The 27,394-nt window shown below is 32.4% G+C and overlaps 6 protein-coding genes across 6 annotated transcripts; 1 reads left to right on the forward strand and 5 right to left on the reverse strand.

Moving 5' to 3' along the window:
* Positions 1 to 8,018: 8,018 nt before the first annotated feature.
* On the reverse strand, positions 8,019 to 9,285 carry LOC106347219 (glutathione S-transferase U12-like). The gene is made up of 2 exons (XM_013786730.3): positions 8,830 to 9,285; positions 8,019 to 8,591 (listed from the first exon to the last, which is right to left on the reverse strand). The coding sequence occupies exons 1-2, from the start codon at positions 9,157 to 9,159 to the stop codon at positions 8,235 to 8,237; spliced, it is 687 nt and encodes a 228-aa protein (XP_013642184.2). The 5' UTR covers positions 9,160 to 9,285; the 3' UTR covers positions 8,019 to 8,234.
* A 1,512-nt stretch (positions 9,286 to 10,797) lies between these two features.
* On the reverse strand, positions 10,798 to 12,006 carry LOC106375715 (glutathione S-transferase U12-like). The gene is made up of 2 exons (XM_013815696.3): positions 11,527 to 12,006; positions 10,798 to 11,294 (listed from the first exon to the last, which is right to left on the reverse strand). The coding sequence occupies exons 1-2, from the start codon at positions 11,935 to 11,937 to the stop codon at positions 10,938 to 10,940; spliced, it is 768 nt and encodes a 255-aa protein (XP_013671150.2). The 5' UTR covers positions 11,938 to 12,006; the 3' UTR covers positions 10,798 to 10,937.
* Positions 12,007 to 16,441: 4,435 nt separating this feature from the next.
* Positions 16,442 to 17,666, reverse strand: LOC106347221 (glutathione S-transferase U11-like). The gene is made up of 2 exons (XM_013786731.3): positions 17,221 to 17,666; positions 16,442 to 17,087 (listed from the first exon to the last, which is right to left on the reverse strand). Exons 1-2 carry the CDS (start codon positions 17,557 to 17,559, stop codon positions 16,722 to 16,724), a joined length of 705 nt encoding a protein of 234 aa, XP_013642185.2. The 5' UTR covers positions 17,560 to 17,666; the 3' UTR covers positions 16,442 to 16,721.
* A 3,902-nt stretch (positions 17,667 to 21,568) lies between these two features.
* Positions 21,569 to 23,154, reverse strand: LOC106375713 (protein SHORT HYPOCOTYL IN WHITE LIGHT 1-like). The gene is made up of 4 exons (XM_013815694.3): positions 22,844 to 23,154; positions 22,555 to 22,770; positions 22,398 to 22,463; positions 21,569 to 21,849 (listed from the first exon to the last, which is right to left on the reverse strand). Exons 1-4 carry the CDS (start codon positions 23,006 to 23,008, stop codon positions 21,733 to 21,735), a joined length of 564 nt encoding a protein of 187 aa, XP_013671148.2. The 5' UTR covers positions 23,009 to 23,154; the 3' UTR covers positions 21,569 to 21,732.
* On the forward strand, positions 23,155 to 25,476 carry LOC106347222 (zinc finger BED domain-containing protein RICESLEEPER 1-like). Its single transcript, XM_013786732.3, has 2 exons — positions 23,155 to 23,303; positions 23,413 to 25,476. The coding sequence occupies exon 2, from the start codon at positions 23,424 to 23,426 to the stop codon at positions 25,356 to 25,358; it is 1,935 nt and encodes a 644-aa protein (XP_013642186.2). The 5' UTR covers positions 23,155 to 23,303; positions 23,413 to 23,423; the 3' UTR covers positions 25,359 to 25,476.
* LOC106375710 (serine/threonine-protein phosphatase PP2A-5 catalytic subunit-like) lies at positions 25,427 to 27,394 on the reverse strand. Its single transcript, XM_013815693.3, has 5 exons — positions 26,971 to 27,394; positions 26,439 to 26,553; positions 26,244 to 26,352; positions 26,068 to 26,145; positions 25,427 to 25,965 (listed from the first exon to the last, which is right to left on the reverse strand). Exons 1-5 carry the CDS (start codon positions 27,221 to 27,223, stop codon positions 25,600 to 25,602), a joined length of 921 nt encoding a protein of 306 aa, XP_013671147.2. The 5' UTR covers positions 27,224 to 27,394; the 3' UTR covers positions 25,427 to 25,599.

A 27,394-nucleotide genomic window follows, 5' to 3' on the forward strand; every position in this document is an offset into this window, starting at 1 on the left:
AGGTTAATCTAATAATCGAAAGTGATTAGGTTGTTAGAAACAACACGAATGGGCAACTTGTTCTTGGTCAAGTAGATGTTAGAGCAACTTGTGATAAATCGAATCTGAACAATAATGTTTATCATCGAGTTTTAATCCAAATGAGAGTTTAGGTATTAAAACCGATTGATAAAAGGAGAAATGCCACGAAAATGGATCAAACTTTTTATATGTATTTCAAGTTCTAGACTTGCGCCTAATAAAACCTTGAATATATGTTTGGCTCGTGATCGTTATCTTTTTAATAATCTCAAAATCCCAAACCATCTTTGTTACTTGCTTGTTACGATTTCTTTATTTGAAAAACCATCGATTGTTTTAACTTAATATTGAATCTATAAGAGCAAAGTGTATAAAAGGTCACCGGGAAATGAATGAAAAGTATTACAACGACCAGTGTTAACTTGCACTAGACTAAGATCTAACTTTAGTATATCAATCTAGCTCAAACGCCTCTTGAAATTTAGTCATTTTATTTTTCAATGTATGTTTCTCAGTAAAAGATATATATCTTCTTAATGTAATCCTTAGATCATAATTTTACCTTAGAATAAACACATTCGCTTGCAATAATCCTGTACCCACATGATCATGATGTAAGGCAAAATTTCCTGTCACTGAAATCTGTTTCATAACTCTCATTATCATCGACATCTTTGGCGTTGGAATTTTCGACAAACATATCTGCATCATCTTTGTCGTAACTAGGGTGTTCAACAACGTGTACATGATAGAGGTTATAACAAGATCCTGCAATGTCTTGCTGAGTTGTTGCATATGTTCTTTAAGATATACAAGTAACTCTGCTTCATTGGGTTAGAAAATCTTCTTCAATCAAACTGGTATTAAAAACTGTCGCTAGTTCAGTGTTGATACCAACATTTCACAATGTAAAATTTGATAACTCTGCTCAATCTACGAATTCAAGTAATCTCCAGAGACCTGACTCGAATAATCAAGTGATTCTGAATCCCTTGAGACTAGCTTTTTGAATCTACAAATTTAATCAAATTAATGCAACACATAAAAATAAAATAGCATTCGCTGACCACCATCATCACGGCGCCACCGCCGCCGACACCAAGAACTGTAAAGCCTTCTCGATGAAGTCGTTCTGCAACCAGATGTTGATCCTCGAACCACGTCAAGCACCATGGCTATTGCTCTGACCCGAGAAGGATTCTTCTTGTTCACGATTACTTCAGTATCGGAACTCTCGCCGATCATCTCCACGCCCGGAAGTCAACGATGACGTGGCGAGTCCGGCTAGATATTGCTTTACAAACGGCTTTAGCTATGTTCACAGAGACATAAATTCGTCGAATATCTTCGTGGGGAGAGACATGAATTCAGCTTCTTTGTCTGATTACGTTTGTACGGGCCCACAAGCCCACAAGGCACGAACGATTATTTGGATCCGGATTATCACCGGTCTTTCCGGTTAACGGAGAAGAGTGACATGTATAGTTACGGTGCCGTTTGATGGAGTTGATGACGGCCATGAAAGCGGTTGACCAACGTCGTGAGAAGAGAGATATGACTTTGGCTGCCAAGCTCCATATGGGGTCTTTTTTATCATGTGGTTGATCCGCTGCTTGCGGGAGAAGACGACGGTGGTGTTGCGGCGGTTACCGGGCTGACGTTTCGGTGTGTTGCGTTGGATAAGGACAATCGTCCTGATGCAAAGGAGATCGTTGGAGAGATTAGGAGGATTAAGAACTGTACACGTACGTGTGAGTGTGAAGATGGCATGGCGAAAAACTGGCTGTTGGATTAGATTACAGTGATGTAATGTAATGTGAACGGAAGTCAAATGTATCTGACTGGTCATCAAACTCACAAGAGTGTGTGTGACGTAATCCTAGTACATTGTACACACTACACACCACTCGAAGTTTGTGTTTATTTTTATAGATATGTGTTTAAAAAAAAGAAAGGCTACGACTAATATAGTACTCCACTGGTATAACCACTTAACCATCTCATCATGCAACAACGATCTACGCCTTGGTCGTTCCTCCCAGGTGATTGTTGTCCGGCTACTCCGTTTATGGGATTCACGAAACAGAGGTTGGGAGTTCATGGGTATAAACTCCTGCTACTAGATGGAAAAGGTGAGAAAAATGATCACCTTAACATAATCGCTTTATTACATAAACCCTTCCTCAACATAGTTAAAGTTTTACAAGTTTACTCCTCTCTCTATGTAGAATTCCAAGATCCCTGGATACCTGGCAGTGCCAATCAATACCGTCAATCTTTACCAACATGTGTCATTGTGCAGGTTGTGTAAGAAATTTTCAAAGTCGCTGATGCAGTGGTTGGGACATGTGAATTTGTACACTTACTGAATCAGTCGGGGTACGGACGTCAATGCAGTTAATCCAATTTGTTGGTAAACACTTCTTTGGGTTATTGTGGAATTATGATTACCACTTACCAGCGAGTGTATTGACTTTTTCAGTGAATTAATTTTGCATAAGGATACACACATGGTCAAAACAGGCCGTATTTGATATATGTATGTTTATGATATACACCAAACACTAATTAAAAAAATGTGTGCCTGTTAAGAGATGCTGCATGGCTATAAGTTATAGGGAGGTGTTGTTTGGGTTTGTTTCCTTATGCTGATGAGAAGAGTTTGTTTTGATCATCCATGTCGTGAAAATGTTTCCACATTTCCTCTATCTTATAACTTATCTCTTAGATTTAGATTTACCGTAGCTACAATCTTTGATGGAATTATTTTTTTCTGTAGCTTTGAAGCTGAGTAGAACGAAAAGAGGCTAGGGATGATTCAGTAAAACAAATGATCCCAACTTCTGCCACATGGATAGGTAAACATCAGGACCTTCGTTTGAATCTGACCTCTTTTGTTCCTTTTTCAATTTTAGCTGTATATGTTTCAGCTTTTTCCCTAACTAATTTATCAACTCTCAGAATTGTTATTAAACTTTTCATGGATGGAACTTAGTTAGTTACAATTTGTGTTTGCCTTTAAACTAATATGAAACTGTGTATCTCGCTACAATAAACCAAACACACCGAATCAAAATTTATGTATACTGTAGCTTCAAATACGACAACATTTCTTCTGAGCGAGCTGCAAACGGTAAAATCAAGCAAAATAATTAATCCGGCTAGACATTTTAAAACAATATAATATATAAATATAATATAAAACTTATTAGATGGCGATTTGTTTACTCTAATATTTATGTATATACATTGTTTAATTGAATATGAAAGCTTATTTAATTAAATGAATGAAATTTTGTATTTATGAAAGTATAAATAAAATAATATATTAATTTAATTATTTAATATAATTGAAATTATTTTGTAGTATCTAAACCTGCAAAAAAACCTGTTATACATTTTCATAAAATATTTGAATGTTTTAGTTAATTAGTTAATTAGTTGATTTATCAAATAATTTGAAAGAAAATTAATAAAAAAAATTATTAAAAAGTGGGATTAAGTGTTTTATATTATTTAAACTCAAATTGATTATTAAGTTATTTTAAACATATCTAATGTTGTTTCTATAGTTATCTTAATGAAGTTATAGTATTTTCATTAATTATTAATGATATTTTATAAAATATAGGATTTGACTAAAGGTTAGAACCATTAATATGTTTCTATTTTAATAAAAGAGGTTATATAATACAACATGTGACTAAATGTTAGATCCATTAAAATATTTATGTTTTAATAAGAGAGATTTAGCAAATAATTTGAAAGAAAATTAATAAAAAATTATTAAAAGTGGTATTCAATGTCTTATATTTTCTAGACTCAAATTTAATTATTGAGTTGTTTGGAAGCATATCTAGTGGTACAATGTTGTTTATATAATTATCTTAATGAATATCTTGAATTTTCATTAATTATTAGTGACATTTTATATAATACAACATATGACTACATGTTAGATCTATTTTTTTTTAATAATAAAGATGCTGCTGTTTTAATAAAAGAGGTTATATAATATAGCATATGACTAAATGTTAGATCCATTAAAATGTTTCTGTTTTAATAAGAGAGATTTATCAAATAATTTGAAAGAAAATCAATACAAATATATTAAAAAGTGGGATTTAATCTTTTATATTGTCTACACTCAAATTGAATTATTGAGTATTTTGGAAACATATCTAGTACTATAACTTTTTTTGTTCAAAATCTAGTACTATAATTATCTTAGTGAAGTTATATATAGTACTTTCATTAAAGTATTAGTGATATTTTTGTATAATATAACATATGACAAACAATTTAGATCCATTTTTTATATGTTTTAATAAAAAAACTATATAATATAACTTATGACTAAATGTTAGGTCCTTTGTAAAGATAAATTTGCTAGTTCCCATTTTTCACCACTAGCTATGTGTATTTATTAGGTTGACGTTGATCATTATGAATATTTTTTTTTTTAACCGAAGGCTTATCATTCTGGATATTTTCTCCAAACTGCTGGAATGTGGTGAAGCTTTGCTGCGAAATGACCGTGATATTAAACTTCAATCATAAAACCTCTAAAATTGCTACTAATCGTAAGGTATCAATTTGGTTTGTAACTTGCAGCAAATGTACTAATTAACAAAAATAATTTGCAGCAAATATATCAATTAACGAAAATAACTCGCAAGTGTATCACGAAACACTTGTTCTGCAATGATAGAGTTTGCTAGAACCAGATATATATGATGGCTCAAGCAAATAGCATCCTAGTTTCTTTTTTTTAATCAACACTGAGATCGTTTTTTATTTGTTTGGAATTCTTTTTGTTGTGATAGTTTAAGCTTTGATCATGTTTAGTTTAGTGTTTTCTTATGCTTTTCTGAAAGCTTTTTGATGCATCACATTTTTCATTAATCAGGTTTTAGAGGAATTTTATTGTGATTGAGTTTCTTCTTTATTTGCTGTTGGTATTTTTATCATGGTTTTTTTATTTATCTTGGATTTTTGCACATTATTAATTAAATTTGCCTCTTTTATAGATTTAAATATGTTAAATTCTATCTCAAAATATTTAGAAATTATATGAATGCAAAATAAAATTATTTTAAATAATTTGTATTTTTCGTCATATAACATGTAACTAATATTATTTTCATATGGTTGTTCAGTTTTAATAAGATAATAAGATACCTAGATTTTGACATGCGTTTTTAAAAACGCGATAATATATTTTAACAAAATCTAACTTATGATTTTTTTTTGTTGTTGTATTTTAAAATGTATATAGTTCTATTTTTTGTATTTATATTAAATACGAAAGTTATATAAAACATGCCTTAATTTTATTTTTAAAATTGAACACCTTTTCCTTATGAAATTTAATATTTATTAATTGTTTGATATATATTTTTATAAATTTTTAATTATAAAAATTATTTGATGTCAATTTATTTACTCTCATATTTTATTTATATACATTATTTAATTAAATATAAAAGCTTATTTAATTAACTGAATGAAGTTTTGTATTTATGAAAGTATAAATAAAATGAAAAAACCAGTAATATATTTTTAATAAATTATTTGAGTGTTTTAGTTAATTATTTGATTTATCAAAATTTTGAAAGAAAATTAATAAAAATTTATTGAAAGGTGGGATTCAATGTTTCATATTATTTAGATTCAAATTTATTTATTGAGTTGTTTGGAAACATATCTAATTTTGTTTCTATAATTATCTTAGTGAATTTATAGTGTTTTCATTAATTATTAATGATATTTTATATAATATAAGATTTGACTAAAGGTTAGGACCATTCAAATATTTTTATTTTAATAAGAAAGATTTATCAAATAATTTGAAATAAAATTAATAAAAAATTATAAAAAGTGGCATTCAATGTTTTATATTGTCTAGATTCAAATTTATTTATTGAGTTGTTTGGAAACATATCAAGTACTATAATGTTGTTTCAATAATTATCTTAGAGAATATCTAGTATTTTCATTAATTATTAATGACATTTTATACAGTATAACATATGACTAAATGTTAGATCCATTAAAAAAAAATTGTTTTAATAATAAATATGTTTGTGTTTTAATTAAAGAGGTTATATAATATAGCATATGACAAAATGTTAGATCTATTAAAATGTTCTGTTTTAATAAGAGTGATTTATCAAATAATTTAAAAGGAAATCAATATAAATTTATTAAAAATTGGGATTCAATTTTTATATTTTCTAGAATCCAATTTAACTATTGAGTTTTTTTTTGGAAACATATCTAGTACTAGAACTATCTAAGTGAAGTTATAGTATATTCATTAATTATTAGTGATATTTTATATAATATAACATATGACTAAATGTTAAGTCCATTATAAAGATAAATTTGCTCCCTTCTCTTTCTGAGAAAAATCTTTGTATTCTAAAAACAATGGAGATGAAAAAATGGTTGTATTTATGGTGATGATGTTGACAATCGGAAACCTTATAGTTGAGTCAGAAGTTATAAATAGACGTTGGGGAGAATGTATCAAGATGTGTGTTAATATATGTGTCACTGGTCCAATAGATGATAGACTCGGATGTTTGCCTAAATGTGCTAGGGAATGTGGACCGCGTAAGTTTTGGCAATAATCCTAAATTGTATATAAAGTTATGTTTATATTCATTCAGCCTATATGATTTTTCCTAACATTTATTTATATCTTTGTGGTTTTCGTTGTTGTGTGTAACAAGCAGACAAAGAGTGATGTGAAGAAGGCAAAAGACTATATGAATTCATGTTCGGATATGTGTGATAAAAAAATGTGAAGGCAATATAAATTAATCATATTTTGCAGTATTCAATGATTTAATAAAGATATGTATTGTTCGCTATTTCAATTTATAATCAATTAAAATAAACATTTGTTGATTGATGAATTTGTGCATTCTTCGAGAAAACGTTAGGCGCTAAGCGTACAGTGACTCAACACCTAACGTCTAAAATAATAATCGTACAAATAAATTATTAGTTAATCCATCTAGACGTTTACCAATTAAAACAATATAATTAGTTAATCCGTCGGGACGTTTACCAATTAAAACAATATATATATATATATATATATATATATATATATATATATATATTTATATAAATAATATTAAATGTCATGATTAGGAATGATAATATTCATATTTTTCATTTTCATAAGATTAATTGCTATAATTTCTAAATTGTTTATTATTTATTGTTGTCATATTATAATTATCTAGGCGGTTTATTAGAAAATCGCTACGATTTTAGAGAGCCTAACGCCTAAAACACTTTTTAGCTCACTGATTTGTCTGGATAGTTGTATTCTTAATTCTTCAATAAAATTGTACATTGCTGCACATCCATTGTTTAATATATGGAGATTTGTTATGTGTTTCATTCAATTCAAATCCTACTTAAAGTTTATATTGATCTCCTGCTCTATCTCAAACGTCTCTTGAAATTTAATCATCTTATTTTCCAATATATGTTACTCAGTAAAAAAAATATCTTCTTAATGTAATCCTCGATCATACTTTTACCTCAGAATAAACACATCTGCTGCAATAATCATGTACCCACATGATCACGATTTGAGGAAAAATGCTCAGTCACTGAAATCTGTTTCATAATTTTCATCATCATCTTTCTCGTAACTAGAATGTTCAACAACATGTGTACAAGATGAGTATGCACACACACATATAACTGATCACGTAATGTCATGCGAATTGTTGCATCTGTTCTTTAAGATACACAAGTAACTCTGTTTCATTGGGTTGAAAATTTTTCTTTGATCAAATCGGTATTAAAAATTGTCACTATTTTTGTGTTGATACCAATATTGTGCAGCGTAAAGTTTGATAATTCTGCTCAATCTACAAGTTCATGTAAGCTTTAGAGACCTAAGTCGTTAATCAAGTGATTCTGAATTGCTTGAGATTAACTTTTTGAATCGACAAATTTAATCAAATTAATGCAACACAAAAGAAAAAATTATCATTTAATAACTTTAAGAACTAGAACTTAATTAGCAGCTTTCTTGAATAAGAGATGAAAATCAAAAACTCATAACATAAAGAAAAGATAACATACCAAAATCCCCAAAACTCCTAATTGATATATCATTGTTTTTACCAGTTTCTAACTAGATCAGAACACATCTTTCTAGAACCATATTGAGATGTAAATCATCACTGAACATTGAACTTCTTTTTGGCGAATTCAAGGAACTCGGCGACAGTAGGCAAGTAAGGTTCCACTGCTTCATGGGCCCTGAACTTCTCAGCCCACTGGAGCATGCCTGGTGTTGTATCTTCACTCAAAAACTTCACACCTGAAAACTTCTCGACGACAGAAAGTGGGCCCACCATAGCCCCACAAGCGATGTCGAGGAACCCAATGTTTTCTCCTCCAAATAAGTATCCGCCTTTGCTGCTTTTCTGAAACGCTTCCTCAAGCGACGTTAGACAATCTGTCAAATTCCCCGCCATGGCCATTCTCACATCGTTATCTTTTGCTCCGGCCACCGCATTGATCGTTTCAAAGCACTATTGTCATGTCCATGTCAATATACACGCATGTTTAATGCTGATATTATATTTAGACTATTTCATAACGGCGTCTTAGAAATAAATGATTAGTTGAATGTAAAATCTATTAAAAGATTCTTAAAACATTTGCTTGCATTATTATTATCTAATTTCTCCAATATTTAATTAGTCAAATAAATAATTGATGTTTGATATAAAAAATAGAATAATAAATATCACTTCAATTATTTGTTACCTTTCCGTCGACGAAGTGAGCCCAGAAACGAGCAAAGGCGCGATCACTGGGATGTGAGGGGAGGATGGAAGGATCTGACGGCCAAGATTCGTCGATGTACTGAACGATGTTGAGAGACTCGCAGACGGAGACATCACCGTGGATTAAGACAGGGACTTTCTTGTAGATTGGGTTGGATTCAAGAAGAAGATCGCTCTTCGAGTTCAGGACTTCTTCCATGTACTCGTACTCTACAGACTTGAGATGTAGAGCTACTTGAGCCCTTAAAGCGAAAGGGCTTCCCCATGTCCCTAATAACTTCACAGTACTGTTCAAACCGCTCTGAGCCATCTGAGACTTTACTTTCTTATCTTAGTTTGAGTTGTGTCTTGAGATGGAGTTGTTTTGGATGAGTATTTATTTTAATTGTCGTATGAAGGAACAATTCGATTATTATGTCTCTTTCTTGAGTTTCTTCTCCAGCTGGCATGTTGGCGGCTGAGTATATTTTTTAATTAAGGTCTTAATTCTAGATTTGATTTTTGAAAAGTTACAACCAAAGATTAGTCGCTGGAAATGAGATGGTTTCTATTTCCCGGCGCTTGACTTTGGAAGCGTGTCACGATTGACTGTTGACAAAGTTTCAATTTCACTGGCGCTTGACTTTAGAGTTTAGAACGATCCTCCTAAGTTATAGGGGATTTCAAATTGGGGTAATAGTACATGCAAAAGTTTTGTAAGTCCAAATTCTATTTATTTATTTGATGAATTGCTTATGGATTTAGCTGAGAAAGTGTTGTGTTTCGTTTCGTTTCGTTTCGTTTCGTTTCAATTTTAGTCTTTGTTTGTATGTGTCCTGCTCTATTAAGCTTCGACTTTCACTTTGGGCTTAGTCCATGAGGATTTTTATGTATTCTACCGAGTTTAATACCTCAATCATATATTTTAACTACTGTCATCAACGATAACCGGATGACAGAAAAAGAGGAAGTTAAATTATACACTGATTCATCTCAAAATTGTGACTCTAAACGTATATACAATATAAATTCCATAAATTAATATTCGATAAATTAATAAATTTTACCGATCCTGAATTGGACCGATTCAAAATATAACGTAGATAGATAAAATAATAAGATAATATTTTTTAAAAAAATTCTATGTAAATATATGGTCTCATCTAGTCCCAATAAAATCATTAATTAATAATCTATCTATATATAAATTTTATATAAGTATAAACTAAATATTATATTGTTTGTTTTATATTCACAGTAAAATTATCTCTATTTTTTTTTAAAAAAAAAATCAAAATATTTTGATAATATTTAGTAAAATTATATCGAAAATCACATTTGAATTCTATGAAGCATAAAAATATACACCAAATAATGTAGTAAAAAAATATGAAAGTCTAATTTCTAAAATTTAATTAATGTATATACAGTAAAATTAACTATTTCGTATTTTATAAATAAAAATAAAAATAAAATCTAAAAAGTATTTTTATAAATTAATAACTCTATAAATTAATATAATATCATGGTTTCATCATTATTAATTTATAGAGTTTTTACTGTATATTCTTTCTACATCAACTCAACTCTAAAGTGATGTTTTCGCTCAAATGAATATTAAATGCTTATGTTTTAGGAATTTACTTTATTATTGATTGAATTATGTTTAGCTAGACGATAAATAATGTTTTAATTTAGGAAAAAACCTTAAATGCTTTTGTATATGTATACCAAAAACTTTAAACATGAAATAAATGATATATTCATACATGTAATTAGATTATATTTTATGGAACTGAAATTAGGATGATAGTAATGTGTTTTCTTTTATAATAATAAGGTATCTTAATGCCTATGAATGGGTGGGGTTTGTCCAACCTTTGTGGGAGTGGTCAGCGAAGCTTTAATGCTACATTGTTCAAGGTTGGTCTCGTCTGATTTCAATCGACTCTAAAGTAATGTGCATAGATTGTAAGCAACCCAAGCATGGTGTTTATTATATTATTATTACATATCTTGCAACTAGTAACTCTTACAACAACGTTTTTGGCAAAACATAAATCAGATTCCAACACATTAAAGATTTTCCTTTTAAAGTCATTTCTGATCTCACTGAACATTGAACTTTTGTTTGGCAAACTCGACAAACTCAGCAACGGTAGGCATGTAAGGTTTCACAGCTTCATGGGCTCTGAATCTCTCGGCCCATTGGACCAAGCCCGGTGTTGTATCTGGACTCAAAAACTTTACACCTGAAAACGCCTCAATGACAGAAAGTGGGCCCACTATGGCTCCACATGCGATGTCCACGTAGCCAATGTTTTCGCCTCCGAAGAACTCTCCGCCTTTGCTGCTCTTCTGAAACGCCTCCTCCAACGCTGCGAGAGATTCCATCAGGTTTCCAGCCGCCGCCATCCTCCCGGCGTCATCCTTAGCTCCAGCCACCGCATCGATTGATTCAAAGCCCTGTACCATGTTCAAAAACATTATACACATACTCTCAGTTTTATTTAACATTTTATAATGAACCTAAGGTGATGGTTATATGATTAATTGATGTTTAAAACTTTTCATACATACTAAAAATTTTAAACACGTTCTTTTGATTATTATCTTTTGGTTTTACCAATAAAGTTTCACTATTCATATTTTTTTATATTTTAAACTAAGGTGATAGTACTTAAAACTGTTTTGTTACCTTTCCGTCAACGAAGTGAGCCCAGAAACGAGCAGAAGCACGTTCTTTGGGATTGGAAGGGAGGATAGAAAGCTTGGACGGCCAGGCTTCGTCTACGTACTGAACGATGTTGAGAGATTCGCAGATTGAGTCACCACCATGGATTAGGACAGGGACTTTCTTGTGGATAGGATTGGATTTAAGAAGAAGGTCGCTCTTGGACTTCAGAACATCGGCTTCTTCTATGTACTCGTACTCTACTGACTTGAGGTGTAGAGCGATTCGAGCCCTCAAGGCGAATGGGCTTGACCATGTACCAATAAGCTTCACGGTATTTTTCGAACCATTCTGAGCCATCTCGGTTTTTTGCCTTTTCTTTATTTGAGTTGTGTCTCGAGAGATGGAGCTGTCTGTTTTCTTGCTTTTTAACATTTGATGAAGGATTTTTTTGCCTGTTTACCTGACTGAGGTTTGAGTGAATATTTATATAGGAACAATTCGATTATACTTTATATGTTTATTTCTTGAGCTTCTTTCTTTAGCTGCCATTTTGGCGGCTGGGTTTAATTTTTTATTCTCAATTCAAAGGTCTTCTTCTTTTAGATTTATTTATTTTTACTTTTAGATAAATAAAACAGAAGATTTTATTTTTGAAAAGTAAGTGGTAATTAAATATTAGGTGTTGGAAACTAAGGTGTTTCAATTGGACCGGCACTGGACCACGAAAGTGTGCAGGATTGACTGTTGACTAGTTAGTTTTTTAATCCAACATGAACACGATCCAGCAACTTCCTAGGTTATGAGTAGTTTTGTTTTCTTTTTGATAAGGAGTATATTCCTTGTTAAAAACAAATATTTCAAATTAACTTGCTTCTTTTCTTAATTCACTCAGTTACCTACATACTGCTTTTTCTCTTTGTTTCACATTCATGTATTTATTCTATTTGTACACTGTTAAGAATCTGCAAAGCAAAATGCATTAGTACTTACAAGTCACACAAGCACGCTACGAAACTTTCAAACTGAATCATTGTATAATGACAAAGACTTCAAGTGCAAATTTCTTATACCTACAGATCATGGTCAAATATCAAATAACATTAGTGTGTATCAATTGTGTAAATCCATATTTACAAAAAAATAGTTGTAAGCCTCAACTGACACAAACCAATATATTACAGAACAGTGAATAAGACTCAAAATTACGTATTAGTGGTGGTGCCTTGAATTTTATATTGCTGACATCTGCCACCTGCCGCGGAATAAAGATACCCATGCCACATGAAACATGGACCTCTAATCGTCATATTTCTTTTTGGTATGTATCTAGTCGTCACTCTTGAACATAAATCATATATGATCCCGTTTGCAACTAAAAGTCGCACAAAAAGAGAGAAAAACAGTCGAAACAAATTATAACATTAAGATGCTAACTTCTATATGCGGAATAATGTGTTAAACTTAAAATACTAATCTGGTGACTTTTCCACCGAGAAAAAAATTCTGCTGACTTTTCCTCTTAAAAAAACGCTAATTTATTGTGATTATTTCATACAGAATAATTTTGGCACTTAGCATTTTGGAGAGCAACAGACCCTGCTTCGCGGAAAAGACATTGTCACATTTTACATGGTTTTTAGTGCCGAAAAAATAAGGGGTGTTCATATACATATATATTTACGTAATGGTTTCACAATACTAATTAACGCTGAACATTTTATCCGTTAAATTTGATTTGATTCGTTATTTGTTTCGATTCGATTCGAAAATTCCGGATATCCGTAAATCTTCGAAGCAAAACAAATACTAAAAATCAATATCTGTTAAAATCGAAGAAAATAACAAATATTAAAATTTTGAGAAGCGAATATCCGATCCGATCCGATAATATATAAATACATGTATATCTTGATTATATTTAAAGTTTTAAATGTATAAAATTATATAATTGTTATTCTAACATATGATTTGACAAATTATATTCACATTATTACTTATATAAAAATATCACATAAAAAGAAATGAATAAATTTATGACAGTTATAATTTTTTTTCTTAAGTTTTGTCTTATTATAATTGTTAACTATGTTTAAATTTTTATAAAATATGTAGATTCACTATTTATTTTAATTTTTTTCTTATATATCATGCATAAAAATATTTTACAAAACAAATTTGTATCAAAATTTTAAGATTATTCGCATTAATCAAAACATATGAGACATCCTCCGTAAGTATTCGTAAATATCCACAAATATCTATTTATTTTCTGGATATCCGTTTTTCCAAATATCTGTATTTTTCCAAACAAAACAAATCGAAAAATTAGATATCCGTGGCATACAAAGCAAATCACAAATACCTTAAAAAATCCGGATATCTGATCCGTGCCCAGGCCTAATGCTAATATATACTATAGAACATGCATAAAAATAAAGAATAAGGTGGATCCAGAATAATAAGTCGACGGCATGTTCCCCGAGTTATTTTTAAAAAATTCTTCAGTCCAATGATATTTATCTTTTATAACAAAAACTTGAATGAATCTAGATATTTTTTTATTTTATCCCACTAACTAGGTCTAAACACGTCTTCTTTGAGTTGGTAAATCCAAACTAGATTATATATTAATTAAATTCTATCTATACTTTTATTTAAGAAATATTTTTTTTCAAAATTTTCACGTTAAAACTTAAACTAAACTGATCTTATCATTATATAATTAACCATATATCTACTATAATAATAAAATTACCATTACCTATTTTCCATAAAAAAATTAAAATTTATGAAACAGTAAAATAAATTTGCGTATATATATATTTTTTTTAAAAAAAATCTTACTTGTTTTGGCTTTATTTTGGTTTTTGTCTGTTTCGAAGTTATTTTTGGATAATGTGATACATATTCCTGGTTTAATGAGGTAAAAATGATTAAAATAGATGAATGTTCACCTTTTTACTTTACTTTATTGCATGAAATGTTTGATATTCCCTCCAATTTATCAAGATTTTTATTTTGATTTTTTCACACATATCAAAAAAATGATTGAACTGTATTTATATTTTTATTAATCACATATTCTTAACCAATAATATTTGAGATAAATAAAATAATTTAAAAGATCAATGCGTTTTTAATTAATATTAAGTTTAGAATAAGTATAAATTGCATTAAATTTTGAGATGACACTATTTGTATAACATGAAAAAGTATTAAAGTCATAATCTTTGTCAAATGGATGAAATATATAATTGTTTTCTCATAGTTTTATTGGTGTTTGAAGAGAAGAAAATAAGATGGAAAAAATATTTTTTTTTAAGAATAAAAAAATGAGTAAAAACATAAAAAAAAAAAGAACTTACTATGCTGGTTTGGAATATAAACGATTAAATAAAAAAAAGTGTGATAATAATTATGCACACATGGACGAAACACTTAATCAATGAAATTTTTTAATTTCAAACAAGACTAGTTAAAAATATAAGTTATATAATTCGATAACATAATAAATTTTAAATTATTCAAGTAATAATTTAAATTTATTAAAATGAGAAATACTTTATATAAAAATAAACAAAATCTTTCAATAAGAATCTAAATTGTGTTTTTCTTTCTGTTTCAATATTTAGTGATGAACATTTTTAGATTTCTCTATGAAATATGAATGAAAAAGGTGATGTGTAGATTACCCTTTTTCGTAGGAGCACTGGAGCACAGCACGAAATCGATCCAACTATTTGTGTGGTGAATTAGTTAATGAATTTAAAAAATCAGATATTATCGTACGTTGAGTCGTTGACTAGTTTACCGCCCATACGAGGTGGCCATTAATTAATGTCAAAATTGTTTTCATCATCTCACCACTAGCTATGTATGTATATATATTGGATCTATATTATTGAAAGAGAAGTACTCTTTTGAAAATGTTCTTACTTCATTAATTAAACTTCCTGTTTTTTTTGCTTGTCTTTTTCATTTGCATTTATGAAATATCCTAAAATGATTAAAACTGTCTAATTTATTACCTGTCTTTTCAGTTACATTAATGAAATATGCTTAAATGAATTTAAACTTCATATTTTATTGTTTGTCTTTTTTAGTTACCTTAATGAAATATCATTAAATAAATTTGGACATAATGTCATTTAATCAACCAAAAAAACTCATAAGTTATCCTTACGTGCATAATTTTAATAATGAAGATTTTTAAAAACGTGCATCATTAAAATGTTACCTAAAACATGCAGCACTAATATATAACATGCATCAATAAAACTAGAATTTGACTCATATAATTGTACGGATATTATTTTCAGCTGATTAAATTTAAAAATAATATTTATTCAAAAAATATTTAAGAATGACTATGTTTTTAAAAATTATATGGTGCAATATTTTCAAAATTCGATATCCTCTATTTCATCATTTAACACTTTATATTTTTTTTCGCTTCATCATTCAACGCACATTCAACTTTTACACAATACAATAATTTTGTTTAATAAAATTTAACACCCTATTTTATTAATTAATAATTATTTTTTCTATATCAAAATTAAATAAAAATAGTCTCTATTTATAGAAAATTTTAAATAATAAATGTACTTATAAGAAATAAAAATATATTATTCAGCTTATAATGTGAATATTAGTTTAAAATAACTAAGAAGATATAAAAATCTCAAAAATCTTTAGAAAATGACATGTATCGTCGGTGGATCTCATTTTTTTCTTATTTAACATATTGAATTTTTTCAACACCAAGTAATCAAGATCATCAAATTTCAATTTTAACACTCTCGTTGTAATGATTCCACACCTCTTGAATTCTTTTCTCCAAACTGATGGAATGTTCAATGTGAATAAGCTTCGCTGCGAAATGACACGTGATATTAAAACTTCAATCATAAAATTTCTACAATTTCTAGTACTATTGTGGAAAAGTGAAATTTTTTTATAGATTATTGATTAATTTACAGCATAAAGAAATCCAAAAACATACACTTTCTTCGTGCCACAATCGATTATTTCTGCGTACATATAAGAAGTAAGAAAGAAAAAAAATTACCAAAAAAAGTAAGAAAGAAAAAAACAAAAGAACATTTTGACTATGCCTTTAAATTAACCGAGTCTACATTTTTTCCCCGATTTAGATGATTCGAAGCATGTGATAATATGTCCTTCAAAATATTTAATTTTATAGCCTTTGGTTTTTATTTAAAGATTGAAGTATTGAACTTAAGCCTAGCGAACTCGACCAGTTTTTCGGTATCGGGCATGACAGGCTTGACTGCTTCATGGGCGTAGAATCTGTCTGCCCAATTGAAAAGACCTGGCGTGTTCTCTGGATGTATGAACTTGACGCCTGAAAATTTCTCAAGAACCTTAAGAGGACCCAACATCGACCCGAAACCGATATCGATGAATCCTATGTTGTCTCCACCAAAGAAGCCTCTTCCTTTGCTGCATTCTTGAAACGTTTCTTCCAAAAGAGCCATACACTGCTCTAGCTTCGCTATTGCCATCTTTCTTTCCTCCTCGTCCTTTGCTACCGCCACTCCATTGATTGATGTGAAACACTATATAAAAGATCACAAAGATTGATATGCAAGTTACATTTTCATTCAATATAAAACATTTAGACAAGATAATATGCGATTGCACCTTATGCTATAACATATATAAAAGGAAACGTTTAGTCTCATGACTTACGTGTTCGTCAATGTAGACGTCCCAAAAACGAGCAACGGCACGATCAAAGGGATCAGAAGGAAGTATCGGAGGGCCGGAGAGCCAAGTTTCATCGACGTACATGACGATGTTGAGTGATTCACGGATTGGTTTGTTTCCATGGATGAGGATGGGGATCTGTTTATGGACGGGGTTGTAGTTTAACACGCTCTCCGAATTCAAAGTATCTTCTTCTTCGAGATACTCGTACGGTACACGCTTTAGGTTAAGTGCGATCCGAGTCCTCAGCACGAAAGGGCTAGGCCATGCTCCTAATAGCCTTACGTACTCATCATTGTTCACACCATTCATTAGACCCATTATTATTCTTTTTTGTTTCTGAAAATCAGAGATTGATCAAACTCAGTTCGCTTCTCTTTTCTTTGGGATAGAAGTGAAAAGCTATGGTTTGATGAGGTTTCCTCTCTACGTTTGGCGTCTATATATATATATGGACGGGCTCATTTTTATTTTGTTTTCTTAGATTCCGGCACGTATGACGGTCAAAAAAAGCTTCGGTATGCATGTGCCTCATATTTCTTACTATAAACAAACAATACAAATACATTAAATAAAGAAAATGGGTCGGTAGGAAATTTCAAAGAGACAAGAGAGTTCAGGAAAGTGTGATGAGTCCGGTTTAGTTGCCTGATATGTACCGTTGCTAAACAGTAGGACCTACCGTAGTTGCAATTCCATGTATTCTTTATATTGGTTCTCTTTTTTCCTTGCTAATTAATTAGTTTGAAAATGCGTGTTATTTCATAGTTGGAAGAAATGTGACGTTGAGAAAGCAAAATTTTTTTTGGAAAATATGGTTTCATCCTTGTATACTTAGGTTTGAGGTTTTGACTTTATTATTGGTTTGACTGATATATCAGATTAACAGAAAACAGCGAAATAACTGAATTAACAAAATGACTTAACTAAATTAAATTTCCGAAAACAAAATTCCGACGAATAATTATAGAACGCTGAGAAGTAGTTATACAAACAAATCATTATTTTTTAGTTAGAAATTCAAAGCGCTAGCTGAATATAGTAAAATCAATTTTCAAAACATGGAAACATCAGAATTTTGATGAATATTAATGTATATTACAAAACCAATCTTAATGTTACTAAATTCCTAGCGCAGCCGGGGAGACAGAAAATAAGTTTTGATGTTTGGAATACTTTCATTGTGAGAGTTTCTCAAAGTTTTAGATATGGTCATACTCTGCTAAGAAGTTGCAAGATTCAGATCTAATAGATCTTTGGTGTGGCTTGTCGAGTGTGGAATGATTAGTTGGACTATAGCTATACAAATTTCACTGCTTAATCTAATATGTATGATTTTTTGAAGTAGTTATATCCAATGTAACTGTAAAAATTAAATGAAAAATAATAATAAAAAAAAATTCTTTTATATCAATTGATTTTCTTTTTTGCTTTGGAAAAAGAGTTTCTGTAGACATTTCTTTATTTTGTTGTCGTTAACCTTAAAAACCAAATAGAACATGATTGGTAATTTTTATGATTGTGGATATAAAGTAAAGCTAAAAACAATATATCCCAATCGTTCACATTCTTTTCTAGTTTTGTAACTATATTTATAATTGTGGTTGGTTTTGGTTGTTTAGTCTGGTTCAAAGTTTTTTGTTAGACGACTATAAAAAATTATCATAATTCTTTTCTCGCCAGACTTTGTCTCTAGTGCTTTTCGAAAATGTTATCAATCATGTCTATCTATTTGATTTGTGTTTTGTAGTTAAATTTGTTAGTTGAAGAATAACATTTAACTAAACGATGAGAACTAATGCTATGTTATCGTCAAAAATATTAGAAGTCCGTCTTCTAGGTCCAAAGGAGAATTAATTTGTATATTAATTTAAAGCAAACCTAATTTAGTATCGTTATTGCTTAATACCAAGTGCATAAAAGATTTTTATTATTTATTTATGTTTAATGGTTTCTTTGATATAAGATGGAAATCTATAGTAGGATGTAAAATCTATGGATATGATGGAAATCTATGATAGATGATCGGCTATAATGATTTTAGTTTATATGGTACACAAATATCAACAACAAAAAATGGGAAGTAGTTATGATTTTGTAGTGTTTCAAAAAAAGTTATGATTTTGTATATACACACACTTTTGCCCGGTTCATAATCATAAGAACCACGACTGGGTCAAAATGATATATATTGTATTTGCACGTCATGGTAGAACCTATGACAGCATTAATGATATTAAAAAACAGAGGGAGTAGTTTTCAATGGGATTATTGACTACCAAATTAAATGTATGGTATTGATATGGACATCTCTGTATTTCTCTCTCTTATATTTCCGATTCTATTTGTTTTTGATCTGGCAATTTTTTAGCACCAAAATGTCAGCCTATAGTTTTAATCTATTGAGAAATTAAATCAAAAGTTCGTGTTTTCCTATTTGGTGTATACTGTACTAGTATCATTTAGCAGCCAAGGGCAAATACATACAAATCTGTGATGTTCCACATCTTACTTTGAGTTTGGACCCGTAACCTAGGGATGCTTTTTCGGAATGTTATGGGTTGTGCTATAAAATCAAAGCTTGTATAATTAAGTCAAGATTCGTCTCAAAGAACAATATCTTGGAAATGAAATTATGCTCAGATTCAAATCAAAGTTAGCTTTAACAAATCACAATTTCCAATATGATTGACTAAAAACCCCTATTGGCCAAAATCAAAATTGTCGACGTGGTTATTGTTTAATACTTCATCCGTTTCAAAAATATCCATATTCTAGATTTTTTACTTATAATAAATAAACACATTAAAATTTGATTGTGAATGCATTGTCTTTTGTGAATAACAATTTTTTATAAGTTTTAGCCAATAGAAATTTAATAAACACCATTGATTTTTTTTTTTGGAATTTACATTTTTTCATTAAATGATACATTGAAAAAATAAAAAATATATCGTTTTGAAATAAATTTTTTTTCTCTAAAATATGGATCTTTCTGAAACGGAAGGAATACTACACACTCTGCTACGTATGCACTGTATACATGATTACTAATGGCTACTTTATTATTCTCTCCGTTCCCGAAAGTAAGATTTTCTAGAGTTTATTCTTGTTCCACAAAAATATATTTTCTATATTTTTAAAGTACTTTTGAGAAATGAATTGATTAAATTTTATTGTTGAATAGTTATTGGAAAATGTATTGAAAAATAAATAATAAATTAAATTGTAAACATTTATTATATTCTTAATAAACATGAAAACTCTAGAAAATCTTATTTTCACTAATATAAATCAGTTTTTTGTAACTTTGTCGTAAATATTATTCATTCTTCATATCACCGATGTGTAACCCATAAAGCCGTATGTATATATGTGTACTTTAGAAGTTGCTACGAAAATATATAGCATAAAATTTGAAGGGTAGTTATTAATTAATTAGTTGAGTGTTTGACGGAATGTATTAGTTATAAATTTCTTGGTCATTAGTGTACTTACTACTTTTTACTTTCCAAATAGATGGCACTACTATTATTATTTTAAAAATACAGTTAGCATAAAATGTATATATTAGACATAAACATTGGTTTTACTTACCGTACTGAGTTTCCATAAAAATGTATATATAATGATGATATAAATACGTCACAAACAAAAAAGATTGGTAGATTTGGGACAAGTTGAACATTGAGTATTCGTTCAGCTTTTGTGTGTAAGTGTAGAATCCGCGATAAGTCGCGTGCAGAGAAAAATGAAAGTCTATGATATAGTGAGTCTAGTGACTCAGAGGGGTCCTGTGGTGCGTGTGGTATCGTTCTCTTCTATGATTTATCCTCATCGTGTGTGTCGTATGGCCACAGCTAACCACAAAGTGAAAGGTGTTAACTTTGTATTTAACGAGTAGGCCCAAATGAGTCAAATTGCCCAATGGTTTTGTGGTCTAAATGGACGTCTCATGTCTTTTTACAAAATCAGGCAAAAGGCCAAGAGAAGTGAGGACACGCTATTTCACATTACATCAGAGTGTTGGAAATCTACACGTTTAGGTTGCAAGGACGAACTAAGAAACGTTAAACTTAGAATAGTAGCAATCGTATAGAAGACGTTTTACCAATATTAACACAACTAGCTGAGGTCATACGGAAAGTGAAGAAATAAAAGAAACTGATGTTGTTATATTATCATTGAAAATGCACCTTGCAGTTTTATTTACTTAACCATCGATTAGAATTTTCTAATGCGCTCCCGACTACCTATAGTTAATACGTTGGTTTAGTGATTATCTTTTTTCGTTTTATCGGTGAATTACGGAAAAAACACTCTTTAGATCTTTTTCGTTTGGTCTTCCTACTCTTGATCATTAGACAACTTTCACAGCGAATGTGTAAACACAACTATCTTCCATATTCCCTTTACAAATAGAGGTGAAAAGGACATGATGAATAACAAACATCTGAAACTCATAATCTGACCTTAAGCTACATATGTTTCGAGTTATAGAGGGTTTGGTCCAAAAGAGTTGCCGTAATTCTGGAAGAAGGAAGCTCCTGTCCAGAACAAACGGATCAACAGAATAACCGTAAAGACTGTTCCTCCAAGACTGCATATTACCTGCCAGAAATATGGTTAGTAAAACTGAAGTCAGCCTAATTCACAAACTTCTTATCGTCACCTACAACAACGCTCATAAACAAGATAAAAATATTATCACTACAGAACATAAACATGAAGTCCAAGCACTCATAGGGTTCGTTTGAGCTCAACGTACAAGTTAAAATAAAGCTATTGTCACTACAAGAAAGGTCTCTAATATCATTGTGCCTTTCTCATTTGTCACTAATCCTTAAAAACATCTCGTTCTAATTCGAAAGATTTAACTAACCAAAATAACAGTATAAAATATAACCAACACAGTCTTTCAAACTCTTAAACCGCTATAGATGAGCTGCCAACTCAAAACTAATTGGTAACGACTAGATCAGCTATCGGCTTTTAAACCATTAATTTCATAATATCGGTAATTATTGACGAAACCAATTTAGAATGAATAGATCTATATTTAATTATGTATATTGATCCATTTTAACATTGGATGTGACAATACATAATCCAAATCATACACAAAACACAGAGTGAGCAAAGAAGGCAAAAGATAACACCTCAAGAAATGCTCTCGTAATAGAAAGTGAACCCAATAGCAATATCCCATCTACTGCAAAAGACACCTGCAATTTATCCTTAGCGTTAACACAAATCACAAAACGAAGCATATAACAACAATGTTCAGCTGCTCATGGAGAAGGACAAAAGACTCACGAGTCTAGGAGACATGGCGGCTGGCAAAACGCGACGCGAGGCCTTTTTAGCTCGCTTGGAGACCTTCTTGAACATACTCGTTAAGAATCTGACCAGAAGATCCACGCTGCTCTCCCTCTCGTAATCATCCTCTTCCTCTTCGTCGTCGTCATCTGGAACGACGTCGTATTCGTACCCGTCGAAGAATCGATCGTCCGATTCGTATCGCCTACGCGACTAAGAGCTAAAAGACTGATTCAAGTTTCAAAATTCATCCACAATTCGGATTACAACAAGAGGATTGGAGTACCTGAGAGCCACGGTACGAAGCGAGTGGCCGTTTCACGCGTCGGCGGAGGAGGAAGGTAGAGTCAAAAGAGACAGGAGCTGCAGAGACGAATCTGTGTGAGACATCGATCAATTGCAGCGACGACGACGACGACGATGATGATAAGGTTGTAGCCGATAAAGCCATTAGCGAGCACCGAAGAAACTAAACTATTCAGCAACCGATTAGTAAATAGAAATGGACTAAACTGATAGTAAAATAAATTTAGATCTAATTTTGAAACATACATAAATATAAGGTACTAGTTTGTAAATTAACACAACGTGACAAAACTGCTGACCATTTCAAAACAAAAATATCTTTCAACAAACAAACAGAGAAAAAGCTCTCTCGCTAAAACCCTACCGCCGCGACCACCGACACCGAGAGACTCCGCCGCCGTTAAACCCACCTCCGTTAACCTTTCGACTTGAATGACGAGGTGAAATGCCTCTCAAAGTTTTTGTCTTTCTAGATTTTTAGGTAACTGTAGATGAAAGCTTTAAACTTTAGCTTCCTTGTTTGATTAGTTTCGTTTTCTTACTGTGCAGGAGAGAACCTGATGATAATCAATGAGATGGACTTATCAGACGCAGTGATTGTGAAATCTAGTAAACTTAAATCAGCTGTGTGGAACGATTTCGACAAGGTGAGAAAAGGAGAGATACACGTGGCAATCTGCAGGCACTGCAAGAAACGTCTTAGCGGTTCGAGCGCGAGTGGGACTTCTCATCTAAGGAACCATTTGATTAGATGCAAGAGGAGAGCTAGTTCCAACGGTGTTGTTGCTGCTCCGCCGGGGAAGAAGAGAGTAGAAACACCACTTGAGTTAGCGATTGTCGACCAGACAAAACATGAACATAATGCTTCTGTAATAAACTCCGGTTTGGATCAGAGGAGGAGCCGGTTTGATCTAGCTCGGATGATAATCTTACACGGTTATCCGTTAACAATGGTCGAAGACGTTGGATTCAGAGTGTTCCTTAGGAATTTACAGCCTTTGTTTGAGCCTGTTGTGTTTGAGAGAGTTGAGTCTGATTGTATGGAGATATACGCTAAGGAGAAGCATAAGATCTTTGAAGACTTGGATAAGTTACCTGGAAAGATTAGTATCAGCGTCGATGTGTGGAACGGTGGTGCTTCAGATGATTCTGATGAGTTCTTGTGTTTGGCTGCTCACTATATAGACGACACATGGGAATTGAGAAAGAGAGTTCTCAACTTCTTCATGGTTGATCCGTCTCATACTGATGTAATGCTCGCTGAGGTTGTGATAACATGTTTGATGGAATGGGATATCGACAGGAAGCTCTTCTCTATGGCGTCGAATCGAACTCCTCCCTTTGGTGAAAACGTAGCTGACAAGATCAGAGACAGGTTATCGCAGAACAAGTTTCTTTACTGTAATGGTCAGTTGTTTGACGTGAGTTGTGGAGTTTATGTCATTAACCAGATGGCTCAAGAGTCTCTGCAAGCTTGTTTCGAGACGGTAGACAAGATTCGAGAGAGCGTTCGGTATGTTAAAAGCTCAGAGTTTATTCAGGAGAGTTTCGATGAAAGGGACCTATGTATCGACGATTCAGCGCGATGGGACACTACAAGTACCATGCTGGAGATTGCGTTAGAGCAGAAGAACGTGTTCTCACTCATGAAACAACGTGATCCTGATTCTTGTGTGTCCTGTCCTTCTGATTTGGAGTGGGAGAGGTTAGAAACAGTTGTTGGGTTCTTGAGAGTCTTTGTCGAAGTGACAAACACATTTACAAAGAGCAGCAATAGCTGCTTAACCGCAAACATTTACTTCCCGGAGATATGCGACATACACCTCCGGTTAATCGAATGGACCAAAAGACCTGACGGTTTCATTAGCTCCTTAGCTTTAACCATGAGGAAGAGATTCAACGAGTTCTGGAATAGAAACCACAGGGTTCTAGCCATTGCTACCATATTAGACCCACGGTTCAAAATGAAGCTAGTGGAGTATTACTACCCGTTGTTCTATGACTCCAGTGCGTCAGAGTTTATTGAAGATATCACAGAGTACATCAAAGCGCTTTACAACGAGCATTCTGTAGGATCGCTGTTAGCATCATCAGACCAAGCGCTTGACTGGCAGGAGAATCATCATCATCATCATCATCAGCATGAAGATAGACTCAGAGAATTTGATAAGTACATTAACGAGACAACTAATTCACCAGGTCAAGACTCCAAATCAGATCTTGAGAAGTACCTAGAGGAGCCTCTGTTCCCACGGAACTCAGATTTCGACATACTCAACTGGTGGAAAGTTCACACAGCCAAGTACCCGATCCTCTCCATGGTGGCGCGTAATGTGTTGGCAGTTCCTATGTCGAATGTATCACCAGAGGAAGATCCCTTTGAGAGTTCTCGAAAGAGAAGGATTAGTGAAACCTGGTGCTCGCTTAGACCGAGTACTGTCCAGGCCTTGATGTGTGCACAGGATTGGATCCGTAGTGAACTAGAAAGCTCTTGAATCTCTCTGGATTCATCTTTTTTTTTTTTTTAGATCTCAGCTTCTCCAGCTTGTTTGTGTATTATATGTAGCTCTCAACAACAATTGCCTTATTCATATGGACCAGAATCTTTTGTAACGCTTTGTATCAGTTAAAAGGTTACACATTCTTAACTAAAAACCAAAAAGACAACTACGAGTTTAACGAACAGGAAATGAAATTACAGAACAAGGTTAAGGATGTTTTTTTCTTTTTGGGTACTTACAAAAAGTAATCTGGAGTTTTGCGTGTAGTTTCGGGTTCTACTTGACGTGGGGCTGGATCGAACTGAAGGAAGTTCTGGTCCATGTTCTCGTCTATCTCTAGAATAGCAGCCATGTTGCCGCATCGGTAGCAATAGTTTGGGGCGCTAAACACAGTCACAACGTTCTTTTCTTGGCACCAATTATAACCTTCCATGACAAGTTGGTGTGCTCTTGAGATCAGACTGAGTCCATTGGTGTGGTTAAACTGAGTAGCGATATCTTGTCCGAACGTGTAGCCTGCGCCACGAGGAGATATTCCCCAACCGCATCGATCATCTGGATCGGACCATAACAGATCACACATAGGTCCTTCATGTGGAACCTAGAGGCGAGCACAAATACAAAGATTTTTGTCACGCTATGTAACATATAAAGTAGCAAAAGTGGTCCGGTCTTGACTTTACGTAAGGATTTAGGAACTCACCTCTTGGATTCGATCTAGAGAACGGATGTTGTCAAGTGTATCTAAAGAAGGTGAGAGCCCTCCATGTAAACAGAAAACCTAGAAAAGAAGATAAGTTTTCCATAGTTCAAGTCAAAAACGGTGGAAGCAGATAATAGATTTTAAGGTGATATTAAAAGGCTCATTGGTGCTTGAACCTGACTCTCGATGAGAGCTGTAAGAGGAAGATAATCAAAAAGGTCAGTGAAGTGTTTCCAGACATTAGCATTTCCATATTTTCTCAAGCACTCATCATAAAATCCATACCTGAAAAGGTAACAAAGCTTAAAAAAAACAAGAATTTGATTCTTTGCATTTATTTTCCAATAGAAGGTGAGACTATTAAAACGTACACTTGAGTAATTTGGCGGCTTTCGTGATTCCCTCTTAAGATGGTAAGCCTATCTCTGTAGCGAACTTTGAGTGCTACCAAGAGCGAGACTGTCTCCACAGAATAATACCCTCGATCTTCACAAAATTCAACACAATTATGAGATAATATAACCAGCAAAAAAGGAGGCATAAACACACACAACACAATTCTCAGTACAAACAGACACTAGTAGCTTCTCTTCATCTATACAACCCAATCACTAAAAGAATGGGCTTTTTTACCATGGCAAAGATCTTTTAAAAGTAACTGCAATGTAGCAGAAAGTCTACCAAAATCAACAATCTTATAACCTTTTGGGATTAGACAATAAGAGTGACTAAGCTGAATATGTTTCCGAATAATTAGTGTACCGAACCATATTTATCGAACCCGGGACCTCTGACACAATGGCCATGATCTCTTCCAGTTGAGCTAATAACCCCGAATCATATCAGCAGCACAAAACAATCCCAAATGAGTAAAGCTACAATAATCCAAGTAGAGACTCTGACCTACGTAATCGCCCATGAAGAGATAATTGGTGTCAGGCGAAGAACCACCGATCTTAAAAAGCTCAATCAGATCGTAAAACTGGCCGTGGATGTCGCCGCAGACGGTGACCGGACACTTAACCGGCTGAACATTCCACTCCTCCACCAGAATCGCCCTCGCTTGCTCGCACAGCGTCTTCACCTCCGCCTCGGACAACGCTTTACACTCCATCAGCTGCTCGATCTGACGATCGATGTCTCCCGTCTCCGGCATCGTCTTCTCCTTCCCTCAGATCCGATCCCCGATCTGACCAAAAACTCAAAATCCGGATTCGGATAGTATTGGATCCGGATGCGGATTTGGATTCGAATTATCTACCATCACTCAGTTCCCCATAGCAAAAATGCGAATTTCAATTTCAATTTCAATCTTGTCGCTGATTAA

The sequence above is a fragment of the Brassica napus genome, chromosome C6 (genome assembly GCF_020379485.1).
Source record: "Brassica napus cultivar Da-Ae chromosome C6, Da-Ae, whole genome shotgun sequence".
Taxonomy (NCBI): Eukaryota; Viridiplantae; Streptophyta; class Magnoliopsida; order Brassicales; family Brassicaceae; genus Brassica; species Brassica napus.

Excerpts from the sequence above, each read along its gene's own strand:
- LOC106347219 (XM_013786730.3), bottom strand. The coding sequence starts at position 9,159 with ATGGCTCAGAGCGGTTTGAACAGTACTGTGAAGTTATTAGGGACATGG. Across the intron at positions 8,592-8,829 it reads CTCACTTCGTCGACGGAAAG|TGCTTTGAAACGATCAATGC; the intron begins GTAACAAATAAT and ends ACATGACAATAG.
- LOC106375715 (XM_013815696.3), bottom strand. The coding sequence starts at position 11,937 with ATGTTAAAAAGCAAGAAAACAGACAGCTCCATCTCTCGAGACACAACT. Across the intron at positions 11,295-11,526 it reads CTCACTTCGTTGACGGAAAG|GGCTTTGAATCAATCGATGC; the intron begins GTAACAAAACAG and ends AACATGGTACAG.
- LOC106347221 (XM_013786731.3), bottom strand. The coding sequence starts at position 17,559 with ATGGGTCTAATGAATGGTGTGAACAATGATGAGTACGTAAGGCTATTA. Across the intron at positions 17,088-17,220 it reads ACGTCTACATTGACGAACAC|TGTTTCACATCAATCAATGG; the intron begins GTAAGTCATGAG and ends TCTTTTATATAG.
- LOC106375713 (XM_013815694.3), bottom strand. The coding sequence starts at position 23,008 with ATGGCTTTATCGGCTACAACCTTATCATCATCGTCGTCGTCGTCGTCG. Across the intron at positions 22,464-22,554 it reads CCGCCATGTCTCCTAGACTC|GTGTCTTTTGCAGTAGATGG; the intron begins GTGAGTCTTTTG and ends GATAAATTGCAG. Across the intron at positions 21,850-22,397 it reads TTACGAGAGCATTTCTTGAG|GTAATATGCAGTCTTGGAGG; the intron begins GTGTTATCTTTT and ends TATTTCTGGCAG.
- LOC106347222 (XM_013786732.3), top strand. The coding sequence starts at position 23,424 with ATGATAATCAATGAGATGGACTTATCAGACGCAGTGATTGTGAAATCT.
- LOC106375710 (XM_013815693.3), bottom strand. The coding sequence starts at position 27,223 with ATGCCGGAGACGGGAGACATCGATCGTCAGATCGAGCAGCTGATGGAG. Across the intron at positions 26,554-26,970 it reads CTTCATGGGCGATTACGTAG|ATCGAGGGTATTATTCTGTG; the intron begins GTCAGAGTCTCT and ends AATTTTGTGAAG. Across the intron at positions 26,146-26,243 it reads CAGCTCTCATCGAGAGTCAG|GTTTTCTGTTTACATGGAGG; the intron begins GTTCAAGCACCA and ends CTTCTTTTCTAG.